General features: G+C 34.4%; 1 protein-coding gene across 1 annotated transcript; it reads left to right on the forward strand.

Moving 5' to 3' along the window:
* The first annotated feature begins 470 nt into the window (after nucleotides 1–470).
* CSN2 (casein beta) lies at nucleotides 471–7,342 on the forward strand. The gene is made up of 7 exons (XM_060096826.1): nucleotides 471–563; nucleotides 3,265–3,327; nucleotides 4,084–4,110; nucleotides 4,218–4,244; nucleotides 5,271–5,294; nucleotides 5,392–5,433; nucleotides 6,806–7,342. Exons 1-7 carry the CDS (start codon nucleotides 471–473, stop codon nucleotides 7,340–7,342), a joined length of 813 nt encoding a protein of 270 aa, XP_059952809.1.
* Nucleotides 7,343–14,824: the final 7,482 nt, after the last annotated feature.

Below are 14,824 nucleotides of genomic sequence, written 5' to 3' on the forward strand. Positions count from 1 at the left end.
CTTTCTCATATTCAAGACCCTATTCTTCCTTTCCTTTTAGCCTATAACTCTATTCCCTCTTCAGGTCTAAGCTACTGTCATGGACTTGTTAGCTTGTCATTTTCTGCATTACAGCATAAAACACTAACAGCTATTCAGGTTAGCACGAAATTGTGTCCTTTGTGTGGCTGTGTCTCTCTGGTGTCTATTAGAATTTCCCCACAATTAAGATCTTGAAGACCCACCAAGTACTAAGAGACATTATTGTGGTTACAACAACTTGGGGACTGGGCCAGAACATCACTGTCCCCCAGCCAATGTCTGTAGTTACTGGACAGTTTCACTTCCTTTATCAGATTGTGAATTATTCCCTTGTTAAAATGCTCCCCAGAATTTCTGGGGACAGATAATAGGAAGAATTCATTTTCTAATCATACAGACTTCTTGGAATTCAAACTCACTATTGATTTTATTTCAACCACAAAATTAGCATGCCATTAAATACTGTATATAAAGAGCCACAAAAGCAGACCATTATCCACTCAGCTCCTCCTTCACTTCTTTTCCTCTACTTCAGAAAAAAGGTAAGAATTTCAGATATAAATTCAATATACCCTCTCCTCATCTTTATTTCAAACTAAGTTGAGATATAGAAAGAATATAATTGCTTAAAATATATCTTTAAACATTAGAGTATTTAAGATAGTGCTAACAATATTTTTAGCACTTAGGTTGAAAAAAATAGAAGTACCTATAAAGATTTGATAAAAATTATAATGACAGCATATGTTTTCTGAGTCTAACAAAATGTAGTAACAGTGATTGCTATTTTCTTTAGTACATGACTAGTTAACAGTTTATATTAAAAGATCTATTTCTTGAAGTAAATATTTTTATTTATTTATTTTTTTAATTTTTTAACATCTTTATCGGAGTATAATTGCTTTACAATGGTGTGTTAATTTCTACTTTATAACAAAGTAAATCAGCTATACATATACATATGTCCCTATATCTCTTCCTTCTTGCATCTCTCTCCCTCCTACCCTCCCTATCTCACCCCTGTAGGAGGTCACAAACCACCAAGCTGATCTCCCTGTGTTATGCGGCTGCTTCCCACTAGCTATCTATTTTACATTTGGTAGTGTATATATGTCAATGCCACTCTCTCACTTTTTCACCGCTTACCCTTCTCCCTCCCCATATCCTCAAGTCCATTCTCTAGTAGGTCTGTGTCTTTATTCCCGTCTTACCCCTAGGCTCTTCACTGAGAAAGTTTTAGCCAACAAATAGTTTATAGAAATAGCATACTGAGTCAAGAAATAGAGTAGTCAAGAAATGGACAATATTTTTAGAAGAAGAGTGTACTTATCAAAATTGTTTAGAACATCCAAATTCCCAGTTTATCATTTAGTTTATACTATTTAAAAATATTAAAATAGTTACATGAAACACAGAATTAAGTTAGAGAGAAACAAAGTGTTTTACTTTGTACAAAAATTCTAGACCTGACAGAGATGACCAGGAAACAAAAATTAAGGAAAAATATGATCTGAAAGAAAGAATAGCTCAAAGTATATTAGTCAATAATAAAATTCTTGCTTGAAAATCTGTTTATAAAATGCTAATTATAAAATAAAGAAAATGTAATAATATTCTCCCTACTTGTAATGAATTCTAATATAGTACCATACTCTTTTTTTGAGTCATGACAATAAAAAATTATTTAGAAATGTATAGAAGTGTTAGGTAAAGTAAAATTAATATAGAATTAGCACCCGTGAGAAAAATCTAGAAAAAAAATTCCTTAATTAATTGGAAAATCTGGGATTGAAGAGTGTGTGTCAAGTGATATTGATGACAAAAACATTATTTTTTTACAAGAACTTATAGAAATGCAACAAAACCAACCATTTAGTACATTTTGGTGAAAAGTGATAACATATTTTATGTTATGCTCCAAGGAGAAGTAGCCTAGAGTGGGGATTGGACAAAAGAATCTGACACCTTGGTAAATCATCAAGGGATAAGTACACATTTTTATGGAGAGAAAATAAATGAAATGTATGGTCTCTAAAATTATGTGTGACAAAGGAGAAGAGATGACATTAGGCATGTGGAGATGAAGACTGAGTGGTGGATATACATGGAGAAGAGACAATCCAATCAGTCTAAGAAAATGTCTGGATAAGTGGAGCAAATAAAAGAAATGCTAAAATGAAAATGGTTGTCTTATTGGAAATAAAGATATGAATAATATAACAATAAAATATGATCTTCTTTGTATACATTTTCTTTGATCTGTTGCCTTTCAATAGAACTGAAGCTCCAACAGGACTGAGACCTTAATATTTTGTTCACTGCTAAAATCCCAGCACCTAAGCAATGTCTGACAATAAAAGGTGCTAAATAAATATATATGTTTTTAAATTTTATTTTTATTTATTTTTGGCTTCATTTGGTCTTTGTTGCTGTGAGCAGGCTTTCTCTAGTTGCAGCGAGGGGGAGCTACACTTCGTTGCAGTGCGCAGGTTTCTCGTTGTGGTGGCCTCTCGTTGTGGAGCATAGGCTCTTGGCACACGGGCTTCAGTAGTTGTAGCACGTGTGCTAGTAGTTGTGGCTCGCAGCTCTAGAGCGCAGGCTCGGTAGTTGTGGTGCATGGGCTTAGTTGCTCCGTGGCATGTGGGATCTTCCCGGATCAGGGCTCGAACCTGTCTCCCCTGCATTGGCAGGCGAATTCTTAACCACTGCACCACCAGGGAAGCCCCTAAATAAATATTTTTGAATAAATGAATCAACTAATTAATCTTTCTGTAAATATTTGTAACTTTTTTTTCTGTCTTTCAAAAAAGCCCTCATAAGTACTGTGAATGAGATGAAAATGAGTAAAGTAGGATAGGGCTGTTAGCTGAAAATATCTGAATGGCTGGCAATGAAATATAAACTTGGTATGTAAGATTAAGGAGCCATAGTAGATTTTGACCTTGATCATATGATAAAACTTCTATTAGTATTTTTTCTAAAATACAGACATTTTCTTCTTTTTTTTTTCTTTTTTTGGCCACACCATGTGGCATGCGGCATCCTAATTCACCAACCAGGGATTGAACTGCACCCCCTGCAGTGGAAGCATGGAGTCCTAACCACGGGACCTCCAGGGAAGTCCCCAGACATTTTTGTTTTACATTATCTTTGGTTTCTTTTAAAGGAAAGTAATCCTACCTAAATAAGAAAATATATTAGGTTGACAAGTAATATATCATTTCCTCATTTCCCCATTCACAGGACTTAATAGCCATGAAGGTCCTCATCCTTGCCTGCCTGTTGGCTCTTGCCCTTGCAAGAGAGGTAAGTACAGAAAAATATCTTGAAATAACTAAGAAATAGTACTATCTGCCTATTTGAAGAATGTAGTATTACCAACATTTTAAATGTATAAATAATGCAGGATCTCAGACATTTTTTTTTCTTTTGACTTCTAAGAAAATCATTTACATTAACCCACTATCTCAACAGAATCCTATAGGACCACAAATCTTGGTCAAATTCTTCTACAGTATTGTGCCACCAGTCCCTAAAGGAAAAGCAAACAGACCAATAAGCAGGAGACAAACAAGAAGAAACACATATAAGAACAAAAAAATGAGTAATATTGCACAAATACAATTGCATGCATGTGCAATCTTGATAAATATATCTTATTCCAGTGATGAAATATACATATCTCTTACTCTAGGGAAATGGGCTGATCCCTACCTGTGTATATTCAACAGAGGATGCTACTCCAGAAGATGAATAATCATAAACATATTCATAATCATAATAAACTGTTCAATAAAAATTAAAATAACTCCTTTTCTGTTACCCATAAAACAGACTCTTCATTAAGGTAAAATAAAAATATACCAATAAAAAGGTACTAAATTTGAAAGCTGTAAAAGCAATTACAAGTCTCTCAAAATACATATAACATTTTTTATTTCTCAAATTTGTGAAATAGCTCTCCATAAGGAAGGTAAAAATTAGGTAGGAAAAATGTTTAATAATGGGTTAACTATGGGAACTAAAATGGTGTTTTTTTGTTTTTTTTTTTTTTCTCTATAGAAAGAAGAACTCAATGTATCCGGTGAGGTAAGATATTTTTATTCAGAGAAAAATTTCTAACCATAAAGTAATAACACTTTCTGATGATCTAGTAGAAGACTCAGCTGATTGTTGATTTCTTTTTTCCTTTACAGACTGCGGAAGGCCTTTCAAGCAGTGAGGTAAGACAATGTTCATTTGGAGGCAATTTCCCAAATTTAGAACAAAAAAATACTGTACTTTCTTTTTGTGTTACATTAGGGCAGTTAAGCCAATGCAGCTATGTTCTGACAGGTAACGAATGTAAATTTCCACTGTATATGTTTAAAGACAGAATAAGTGTCTAGAAGATTTAGTATTCTAGCAGTTTCTAAGTTTGCCTGCTATTTGAATTGTGTCACTGTGTCCTGTTTTTTTTTTTTTTTTTGATGAACTATACAGTCCTCTTTTCTATCTTGAGCTCTACGTTAACCTCTTTCCCTGTTTTGACATTTATTGAGCACTTTCTGTATCAGACTTCGACTAGCAGCTGTGGTACAAACTGGAAAGAGGGATACCCTTAGTAAAGAGTGGAGAGACATGCAAATGGACATATTTTGTTATTATAATAACAATCTAATAAATAAGAGGCAGTGAGAATTAGTGTAGTCCTAAATCTGCCTGGGGGAGTCATGTAGATATTAATGCTTGCACCACTCTTTTTTGCGTCTGTTATCACCTGTTAGTTAAATGGTACATCAATATACTTTGTCTCTTTGCAAAGGTTATAAGGTCCTTAGGGGAGGGTATGTATTTCTTACAATTCATTTGAAGCCTAAACATAACAAGGGAACCAAGAATGATTAACAAATGCATCAATGGTTATTATCATATATTTTCAATTACTATTCTTCTAGAACTAGATGAGGGTATTAGACATCATTTGTTGTCATAAGAAGGGAACAGGGTGATAGAGAGAAATTAGCTTCTGTTAAATGCTTCTTTTGGTATTATGCTCATTAATTTTCTTTTCTTTCTTGACTGTATCATCTGTTCTTTTATACAACAGATTTATTCAGAATAGTGTAACATAAAGTTTCAGCAATTAAAATAATGATATTATCAAACAATATGCATTAACCTATTAAATGCCTTCATTTTCTGATGTATGTTGACAACTAAGAATTGTTCATTAAAACTAAACCTGATTTTATGTTTTTCTTCCAAAGGAATTTGTTACGCACATCAACAAGGTAAAACCGTTATATTTAAATGTACATATTTTCAAAATTTCCTGTTTGATTTTTACAAATAATAACATTTCTTTATGTGTAATTGTTTTTTTAGCAGAAAATTGAGAAGTTTAGACATGAGGAACAGCAACAAACAGAGGTAATTTTTTCATGATTAGTATATTTTGAAAATTATAATGAAATATAATACATGCAAACATACTTATAATAATTATGTTCAGTCTAAAGAATGGTAATAATATAAACATCAGTGGAAGAAATTAAACTTTGAGAAGGTGAAAATATTTTTAAAGATTTAAACACATTTTTAAACACATAATCAGCTTCCAGAATTTAGAATAAATACCTAAGAATAACTATTGGTTTATTCATTTTACTAATAGTATACCTGTTTTCAATAAGTGCACATTGGTAGGAACATTTTTGGATAGGGGACTGTGATCCCCTTATTCTCAAGATGGATATGGTGAGGAAAGAGAGGAGGGAAGCAGTGTGGCAAAAATCCTAATTTGATCATTTATCAGCCATATAACCTTGGCTCCAAGTTTATCTGTACCTCAATTTCTTCACCTGTAAATTGAGAATATTCATAAACTCCCAGGATTGATGAGCTGTGCACAGTGAATATTCAGTGATTTTACATTAGCATTCTGTAGCTTTTATACTCACATTTATGAATGTATGGAGTTCCTAAAAGTATTTCCATTACACAGATGACAGAAGTGAGGTACAGAACAATTGAGTACACAGTTGTGTGACAATATCACATAGTTATTAAATAACAGAACTTGTTTAAAAATAAGGCTTGGGAACAGCATAAAATTCTGTAATTAAATTACTTTTATGGTAACATACTTACCTAATTGTGATATTTAAGCTTTCCTGTTTTACCAATGAAGTTAGATTGTCTGGAACTTACACCAAATATTTGCTAAATCAAAATGAATTTACAAATTGATGCCTCTTTAAAGACTCAAGATCACCACCTTCTACCAAGGGAAGTAGTGCTAGAAGTTTGCTGTTGTTAAGTAACTCCTTGAATTAAAAAAAAAAAATTAAGACTTACCTTTCTTTAAAACAAACAAAAATAAACCTTGGAGTTACCCCTTTAAGTCTTTTTAAAATAGATCTTCATTCATTATATGAAAACAATTATGACTATTATCAACACATTGTTGAAAAGTCTGTACCCTCTGAAGACCAAAGTATATAGCTACAGCTCTGCAGGCAACTCAGGGAAAGGTGAAACAAGTCTTGAAATCTCCAAACATTGATTTCTTTTGGCTCTGTGGATTCACCTATGAAGGAAGTGGGTTAATGAGAAATCCCTTAGTGGGCATTTTCCTCATTAATCTTCACAGGACCCCAAATAATTTCTTAACCAAAGTAAGTGAAAGATTTTCTTTCTCTCTTTTCACTGAATCATTGTTCAAAAAAGAGGAGGCTACTTCATCATGAATGACAATTATAACTGAGTTACAGACGCAAAGATTATTTTTCCTTCTTTCCAGGATGAACGCCAGGATAAAATCTACCACTTTTCCCAGCCACAGCCTCTAGTCTATTCCTACACTGGGCCAATCCCTTACCCTAGCCTTCCTCAAAACATCCTGTCTCTTGCTCAGCCCCCTGTGGTGGTGCCTTTCCCTCAGCCTGAAATAATGGAAGTCCCCAAAGCTAAGGAGACTGTCCTTCCTAAGCATAAAGAAATACCCTTCCCTAAATCTCCAGTAGAGCCCTTTATTGAAAGCCAGAGCCTCACTCTCACTGATCTTGAAAATCTGCACCTTCCTCTGCCTCTGCTCCAGTCCTTGATGCACCAGCCTCCCCATCACCTTCCTCTTACCCCCATGTTTCCTCCTCAGCCCCTGCAGTCCCTTTCTCAGCCCAAAGTCCTGCCTATTCCCCAGCAAGTGGTGCCCTACCTCCAGAGAGTTATGCCCAACCAGGCCCTTCTGCTGTACCAGGAGCCTGTACTTGGTCCTATCCGGGGGCTCTACCCTGTTACTGTAAGTCCAAATTTACTAATTGTGCTGTTTCACTTATGATGTTTCTATGATGTTAGAGTAATTGAAAGCTCTAGAATAAAAGAAAAAATGAATAATGAATGGTTCCAAAATGCATATAGTTTAGATCAGTGGTTCTCAACACTAGCTACAAATAGAATAACCTGGAGAACTTCCCCCACCCCCACCCAAATCTCAATGTCTAGGCTTACCCATGGAGATTCTGATATAATTGTTCTTTCTATGTAGAAGAAACTGAATATTGGGAAGAAATAATTTCAGGGACTATGATTTAATTGGTCTGTTGATAATTTAGATAAAGAGGATTAAGGTGTACTAAAGCCAGAATTAAATTTGATAACCTCATTTGGTTGGGAATAACAAACCTAAGAAAGTTTGTTATTTTCTACAATTTCGAAGTTTTGCTTGTGCACAATTATTTCCCACATGCCTCATTTCACATCTTGTTTTTGATGTATGAGCATATGAGGGCAAAATACTGAGGTGTTTATTTCAATACTCATGAAATTCTTAGGGAAAGTGTTCTTGCCAAAAGGTGAATTGTATATTTATTCATTTATTTTTTTAATTTTTAAGGTCTAAGAGGATTTCACAATTAATGCCCCCTCCTCACTTTTGGTAAGCTTTAGGAGTTTGGAGATAGACTGATCATTTTCACAGTTAATATCTTTTTACATTTCATTTTCCTGGATAAGCCACAAATAGTGGCAACTTCCATCAATATACTAACTTAATTAATTATCAATTTATTCTCAATGACTGACTATTAATTATGCACCTGAAATTTTGTATCTTTTATATTTCAAATAATTCAAAATTGTATGTATGTGCTTCTTTTTCTTTCAATTGCCTATATCCTTATGCTTGATTATCATCATTTTTAGGAAAAACTGAAAATAATTTCTTCTACTTTTATGCAAACATGTTAGAGCTTATTTTAAAGATCAACTGCATTCACATTTCTAACTTAGGCTTTATGATCTTCAATTAGTTATCAGTTAAAATTTATATATTGTCTTTCAATTTATAAGTAAAAATACAGTTTCTTAGTCCAGACATAAGGCTTAAAAAGGGAATAGAATATAGTTTTGAGATTCTTAAGATGCGAATCCTCCTGTGATCATGATCCAGTAGATATAAAACAATTCTAAGTGAGCTGATATTTGGTTCTAGAGGAACTTTTATATGCCTCCAAGATAGGGCACAACATGGTGCATTTGTAATAAAATTTCTCTTATGAATTAGTCCCACCAAAATTACAAATGGGGAGAGATGAAGAGTTATACCATATAACTAATTCTATATTTGCTCTCTATTCCACAGAATTGACTGTGACTGGAAATGTGGCAACTTTTCAATCCTTTCATCATGCTACCAAAATAGTTTTTAAATGAGTCGACATGGAAAAATATGAAACTTTTTTCCTTTATTTATTTTATGCTTTATATAACATTCATCTTAATTTGAATTTGACTCATAAACTCTATATTTTCAAAAGTTTAATTCAATGAAATTTCAACTTTAAGTGGGAAATACCATAAACATATCAAAAATAATTTCTGGATTTGTGTTCATTATTTCTTTAAGAATCTCTTTTGTAACCAGTCATTTCAATAAATTAATCCTTAGGCATAGTTAAGCTTTCCTGTCTTTATTATAACTTTTCAGATGTAATTGGCCTCTTTATTTTTAACTTAAAGTTATTATTGGCATTAAAAATAGCAGTGGAAAAATTGAAATTGAATAGAATGCTTTGAATTGAATACAAGAGGATATCAAAAGGTGAAGGAAGGGCCTCCCTGGTGGCGCAAGTGGTTGAGAGTCCGCCTGCCGATGCAGGGGATGCGGGTTCGTGCCCCGGTCTGGGAGGATCCCATATGCCGCGGAGCGGCTGGGCCCGTGAGCCATGGCCGCTGAGCCTGCGCGTCCGGAGCCTGCGCGTCCGGAGCCTGTGCTCCGCAACGGGGGAGGCCACAACAGTGAGAGGCCCGCATACCGCAAAAAAAAAAAAAAAAAAAAAGGTGAAGGAAAAGATAGGGTGATCATATGCTGCATATACTCTAGAAAGTCTTGGTTTATACCTATTATCTCAGTTGAACTATTACACTTGTGCCTTTCACTCTCAGAAGTATCCAGCATTAGCTGTTAAATTTTGTGGTCATAAATTAGGAATTTATGACCTAATTTATTTATGACCTAATAAATAGGAAAAAAAATTCAAATGTGATATCTGAATCACAGCTCTATAATGTGGTAGCTAATTGGTGCTGCATAAGTTAGTCTCTAAGAGGTTCCATTTCTACATCTATAAAATAGTCAATTTAAGGGGCTTTATTGAAGTTGTAATGTGAATAGTGCACTGCACGGTACATGATAGGTGTTCCTGGTTGCCCCATGTTCCTGACTTCACTTACACCAGAGCAGCAAGAGCCAGTATAAGAATGAGCTGAGTTATATGATTTTAGCCATTAATGCACAAGAGAGCAGACTTAGGTGAAGCTCTGATATCCATTGTCTCTGTCTGTGGAGTAATTATTTCATCGTGATGAATTATCTGTCTACCAAATCCTACATTTTTATACACAATTCCATCCCCTTGGGTTTACACAGTGATTTGTCTAATTTCATCTTTCCTGCATCCTCAATGTCTTCTTCACCACAGGATCAAGTCCAAGTTGTACTTAGGCATAATATCTCCTATCTTTATAGAAAAATTCCATCCTTGACAGTTCTTTGGTTACTCTATGACAACTATCATAAAAGAAGTATCCAAAATGCTGTGTCCATTTTTTCATTTGTTATTCTCTCATTAGCTTGCTCCAATCAAGATTTTATTCCTATGGAAACCACTTTCTTGGAGATTACCAATAACTTTTATCTTACTAATCTGTGTTCATTTTACACAACCTCTCAGTGTTATTTCATAGAGTTGATCATTCCTTCTTATTTGAAATATCACACTTCTTTTCGTTTGAAATCCTAAACCTGATAAGCCCTTGGTTTCTCTCTTAACACACTAGCCACTTTTTTGCAGTCTCCCTTTTGGCATTTTCTCCTTTTTCAAAAATTTAAGGCTTGCACTATGCTAGAAGTTAGCCTTACTTTGGTTGATGTTGTTCAGTTCCAAGACTTTAAGTCCATTCATGAGCTCAGAGCTTCCACACGTATGTCTCCAAACTTACTTCTTTTCTGAACCCCAAACTCATGTACTCAACTGCATTCTTTGCCTCTACATCTGAATACCTAATTAATATCCCAAATGTGATATGACCAAGCACAAATTTTTGTCTGAATCCAGTCCCCAACTTGGTCAAAATTTAATTGGACATATTTCAATAACAAAGGAAACTGATGTAATAGTATGTAGGCAATAGACCTGAATAAGCACATCACCAAAAGAGGTTATCTTAATGGTCAATAAATATATGAAAAAGTGCTCAACATCATTAGTCCTCAGAAAAAATGCAAATTAAAGATACCAAATAATATCACGACACAACCACCAGAATAACTGAAATGAAAAGAATTGGTAATACCAAGTGTTTGCAAAAACAAGCAAACAAAAGGAATGAAAAGCAAAGCTAAAATAAATGTTAACTGGTACAAGCAACTTAGAAACCTGCATTAGTCTTTGTCGAAGATAAACATCTGCTTATCTTATGACTAGCAGTTTCACTCTTAGGTATATAAGAGTATATAACCAAAATATATATATATATATATGTATATATGTATATATATATATATGTATATATATATATATATATATATACATATATATATATATATATACATATATATATATATATGTTTGCTCTAAAGACATTTATACATATATATATGTATATACACATATATGCTCTAAAACATTTAACCAATATTCTTAGCAACGTTATTATTAATATCCCAAACTAAAATCAACATAAGTGTGAATTAACAGTATTTTGTTTAAATAAATTGTGGTACACAATGCAAAGGGATATTATACTGTAATTAACATGAATGAGTTACTGTCACACAAAACAACGTGGATGAACTTTTTTTTTTTTTTTTTGCGGTACGCGGGCCTCTCACTGTTGTGGCCTCTCCCGTTGCAGAGCACAGGCTCTGGACGCGCAGGCTCAGCGGCCATGGCTCACGGGCCCAGCCGCTCCGAGGCATGCGGGATCTTCCCGGACCGGGGCACGAACCCGTGTCCCCTGCATCGGCAGGCAGACTCTCAACCACTGCATCACCAGGGAAGCCCTGTGGATGAATTTTATATAAATAACACTGAATGACAGTAACTGGACACAAAATATAGTGGAATGTACAACTCCATAAATAGAATCTATTAGAATCTATGAGCAATTAATATCTGATAAGATAAACTAGACCATTGGTTATCTGAGGGAAGGTAGAACTTGATAGGGAATGTGTAAAAGTGCTCTCAGGTATTAGTGAAATTCTTTCCCTTAGCCTGGAAGATGAGTACTCTGTGGTAATTCGTTTAGATGTGGGCCCTCAGTACATTGCCTACCTTCTTCCTTTTCCCTGTGGTTGGGGCCTTACTAGTGTAGAATGACTTCTTTGCTTTTGGACTTGAATGTAATTACATACTAGGGCATAAAACCTGGTTTCCTCAGAAGCTGTGGAATAGTTGGTTAATGCTACTGTGAAATGCATAGTTTTAGCCCTGACTGGGCTGAAATTTTTAAAATGAGAAGCAGGAGGTGAGAGAGAACTTGCACATTAATTCTCCCTTCTTTTATTCTCTGTATATTATTCAGAAGTGGTCATTACACAATAATCACCTTCCATTTTTGATAGCTAAAACAATTCAGAGGACCCAAACAGTTTATATTAACAGAACAGCTTTATTACAGGCAGAAGATAGAGTACAAGAACAGGAGAAGGGTATGCACTGAAATCTAAGGAGCAAACTTTATTTATCCTTCCACTGCTTGGTAGCAAAAGATATGTTTCATACTCACATGTTAAACCATAATCGAGGGTGTGCAAAGTACCTCAATACCAGGAAGTTCAAAAATATTTGTTGTGAGGATCTCTTACAATAAGCTATTCATGCAGGCATATTCTAGCTATATGACTAGTTTTAACCATTGAAAGCCAAACCCTAATTTGCTCCTCCACTCCTAGATTCCACTGAAATCTGGTACAAACTATATTCAACTATTACTAAACAATGTTGACAGGCTGATTTATCCTGCTGGAAGCAACTCACAGACATATGGTTACGGAATATCATTTACTTTCATTTATTAAATATCATAGTGTTGGCCAAGGGTCAGTAAGTCTGAAGACAAGCATACAGTCAACCCAGACCAGCTGAGATTAACCAATGGTATGTACAGCCTTTCTGGAAAATCTTATGTGCTAATAAAGCACACCGGCTGATTATCCTTCAACTTGTAGTGAAGTTGTTCTTGCATTGCTTTCATCTTTCCTTACCTCCATTTACAGGTATATACATAATTTATAATTGCTTCCAAACAAATTTCAGTAAACAATCAATCTAAATACAAGCAGAAGTTGTAGACATTTATAAATGTTTATTATATAAACACAAAATGAATAAACATAAAATATTGTAACAAAGTTGATATTGTATTTAAAGAAATACTTTAGCATGACAGAATGTATTTTCTCTTTAATAATTACCAGTTAGATTGAAGAAATGCCTGAGCCTTTGAGAGAACCAATATGAAAACTGATCTAACTATACTACAAAACTATTGAATTTTCAGTATCAGTGACTATAGTGTGTGGAAATTTTTCCCCTAAAAAGTTATGTTCAAGTCCTAAGCCCTGGTACCTGTGAATGTGACCTTATTTGGAAATAGGTTGTTTGTAGGTGTAATCAAGTTAAGATAAGGTCATACTGGATTAGAGTATGGGACCTAAATCCAATGACTGTGGTTCTTAAAAGAAAAGGGAAATTTGGACAGAGACATACACAGATATACACAGAGGAAAGATAGCCATGTAAAGGCAGAAACAGAAAATGGAGTGATGTAATTATAAGATACAACCACAAATTATGGATGCCAAGAATTCTTGGCAACCACCAGAAGCTCCGAAGAGGCAAGAAAGGATCTCTAGAGCCTTCAGAGGGAAGATGGCCCTAATCAATACATTGATTTCAGTCTTCTAGCCTCCAGACTTTGAGAAAATAAATTTCTGTTGTTTTAAGCTACCCAGTTTATGTTTTTGAGTTATAGCAATCCTAGGAAACAAATACAATGAAATGTACAAAATTTGGTTAATTTTGTTCAAAAATCAGCTGAAAATCTTTGATCAAATTATTTAACAAGTAGAGAACCAAAACAGTTCTGCCTTACTAAAATTATTAAGAGCAAAGCTTGCAAATGGGAAGACATTGAAATTTATTCCCCATGGAAGAAATTTTTTAAAAATAATGAAAACTCAAATAATGTAAAAATTTAATTTTGAACTTCTACAATTGCAATTTGGTATATCTTAAAATGTAGCTAGAATATTTTAATTGTTTTTGGAAGAAGAAGTGACTATATGCTCCAAGCCAAGAATATCATGATACCACAATCCCTTATCTCCAATGGGAGAGGTTCTTGAACCTAACAGAGGAAATTAACATTCCTCTATTGATGCATGGACACTGAGGGAAACTGCAGTATGATCACTTTTTCTAAGATTATAGGACCTGAATGATCATGAACCCCTGAGATGTGGGCTACCCAGATCTACAAAGTAAGTCAGTCCATGGAAGAATGATGGTGAAGTTTGAACAAAAGTGTTAATGACTACCTTCAAGTTCCTAAATCCCACTGTACTCTACTCTTGCAATTTTTATTTGCATGAATTAATAAATTCCTTTCTTCTTTGTGCTATATTGAGATAAGATTTATTTATGTCACTTGGAACCATAAGATTCCTAACAGAAGAGAACCAAGTTTTTGTACCTCATGGTTCTATGTTAGTGGATCTTTCACCACTTATGACCATAAAGCTTATATTTTTGAAAAAAAAATCCAAGATGGATTTTTTGAATTATAAAATTAATGTTTTAGTTCAGGACTTCATAACAAAACACCACAGACTAAATGGCTTAAACAACAAACATTTATTTTTCACAGTTCCAAATTCTGGAAGTCCAAAATCAAGGTGCCAGCAGATCTTGTCTGATGAAGGCTCCCTTCCTGGCTTGCAGATGGCTGTATCCTCACACGAGAGAAGTGAAAGATCATCTCTCTCATATCTTTTATTATAAGGGCACTAATCCCACTCATAGACATTCCACTTTCATGACCTAATTGCCTCCAAAGATGCCACCTCCAAATGCCATCACATTGGGGATTAGGGCTTCAATATATGAATTTGGGGGAGCACAAACATTTAATCTATAGTGATTAAAATGACCTGAATTTTCAAACTGAGTAGGTCTTGTGAAATTTAAGGCAGTAGGATCCCAACTACTGAAAGTGAAATATATTGGAAGATATGGAAAATTTAGAGAAACTCCAG

This window comes from Mesoplodon densirostris, chromosome 1, assembly GCF_025265405.1.
Source record: "Mesoplodon densirostris isolate mMesDen1 chromosome 1, mMesDen1 primary haplotype, whole genome shotgun sequence".
Lineage (NCBI taxonomy): Eukaryota > Metazoa > Chordata > Mammalia > Artiodactyla > Ziphiidae > Mesoplodon > Mesoplodon densirostris.

Bases quoted from the DNA above. Each gene is read 5' to 3' on its own strand.
- CSN2 (XM_060096826.1), top strand. From the start codon at position 471: ATGCCATTAAATACTGTATATAAAGAGCCACAAAAGCAGACCATTATC. The intron at 4,245-5,270 runs GTAAGACAATGT...TTTCTTCCAAAG, and splicing joins AAGGCCTTTCAAGCAGTGAG to GAATTTGTTACGCACATCAA. The intron at 5,295-5,391 runs GTAAAACCGTTA...TTTTTTTAGCAG, and splicing joins TTGTTACGCACATCAACAAG to AAAATTGAGAAGTTTAGACA.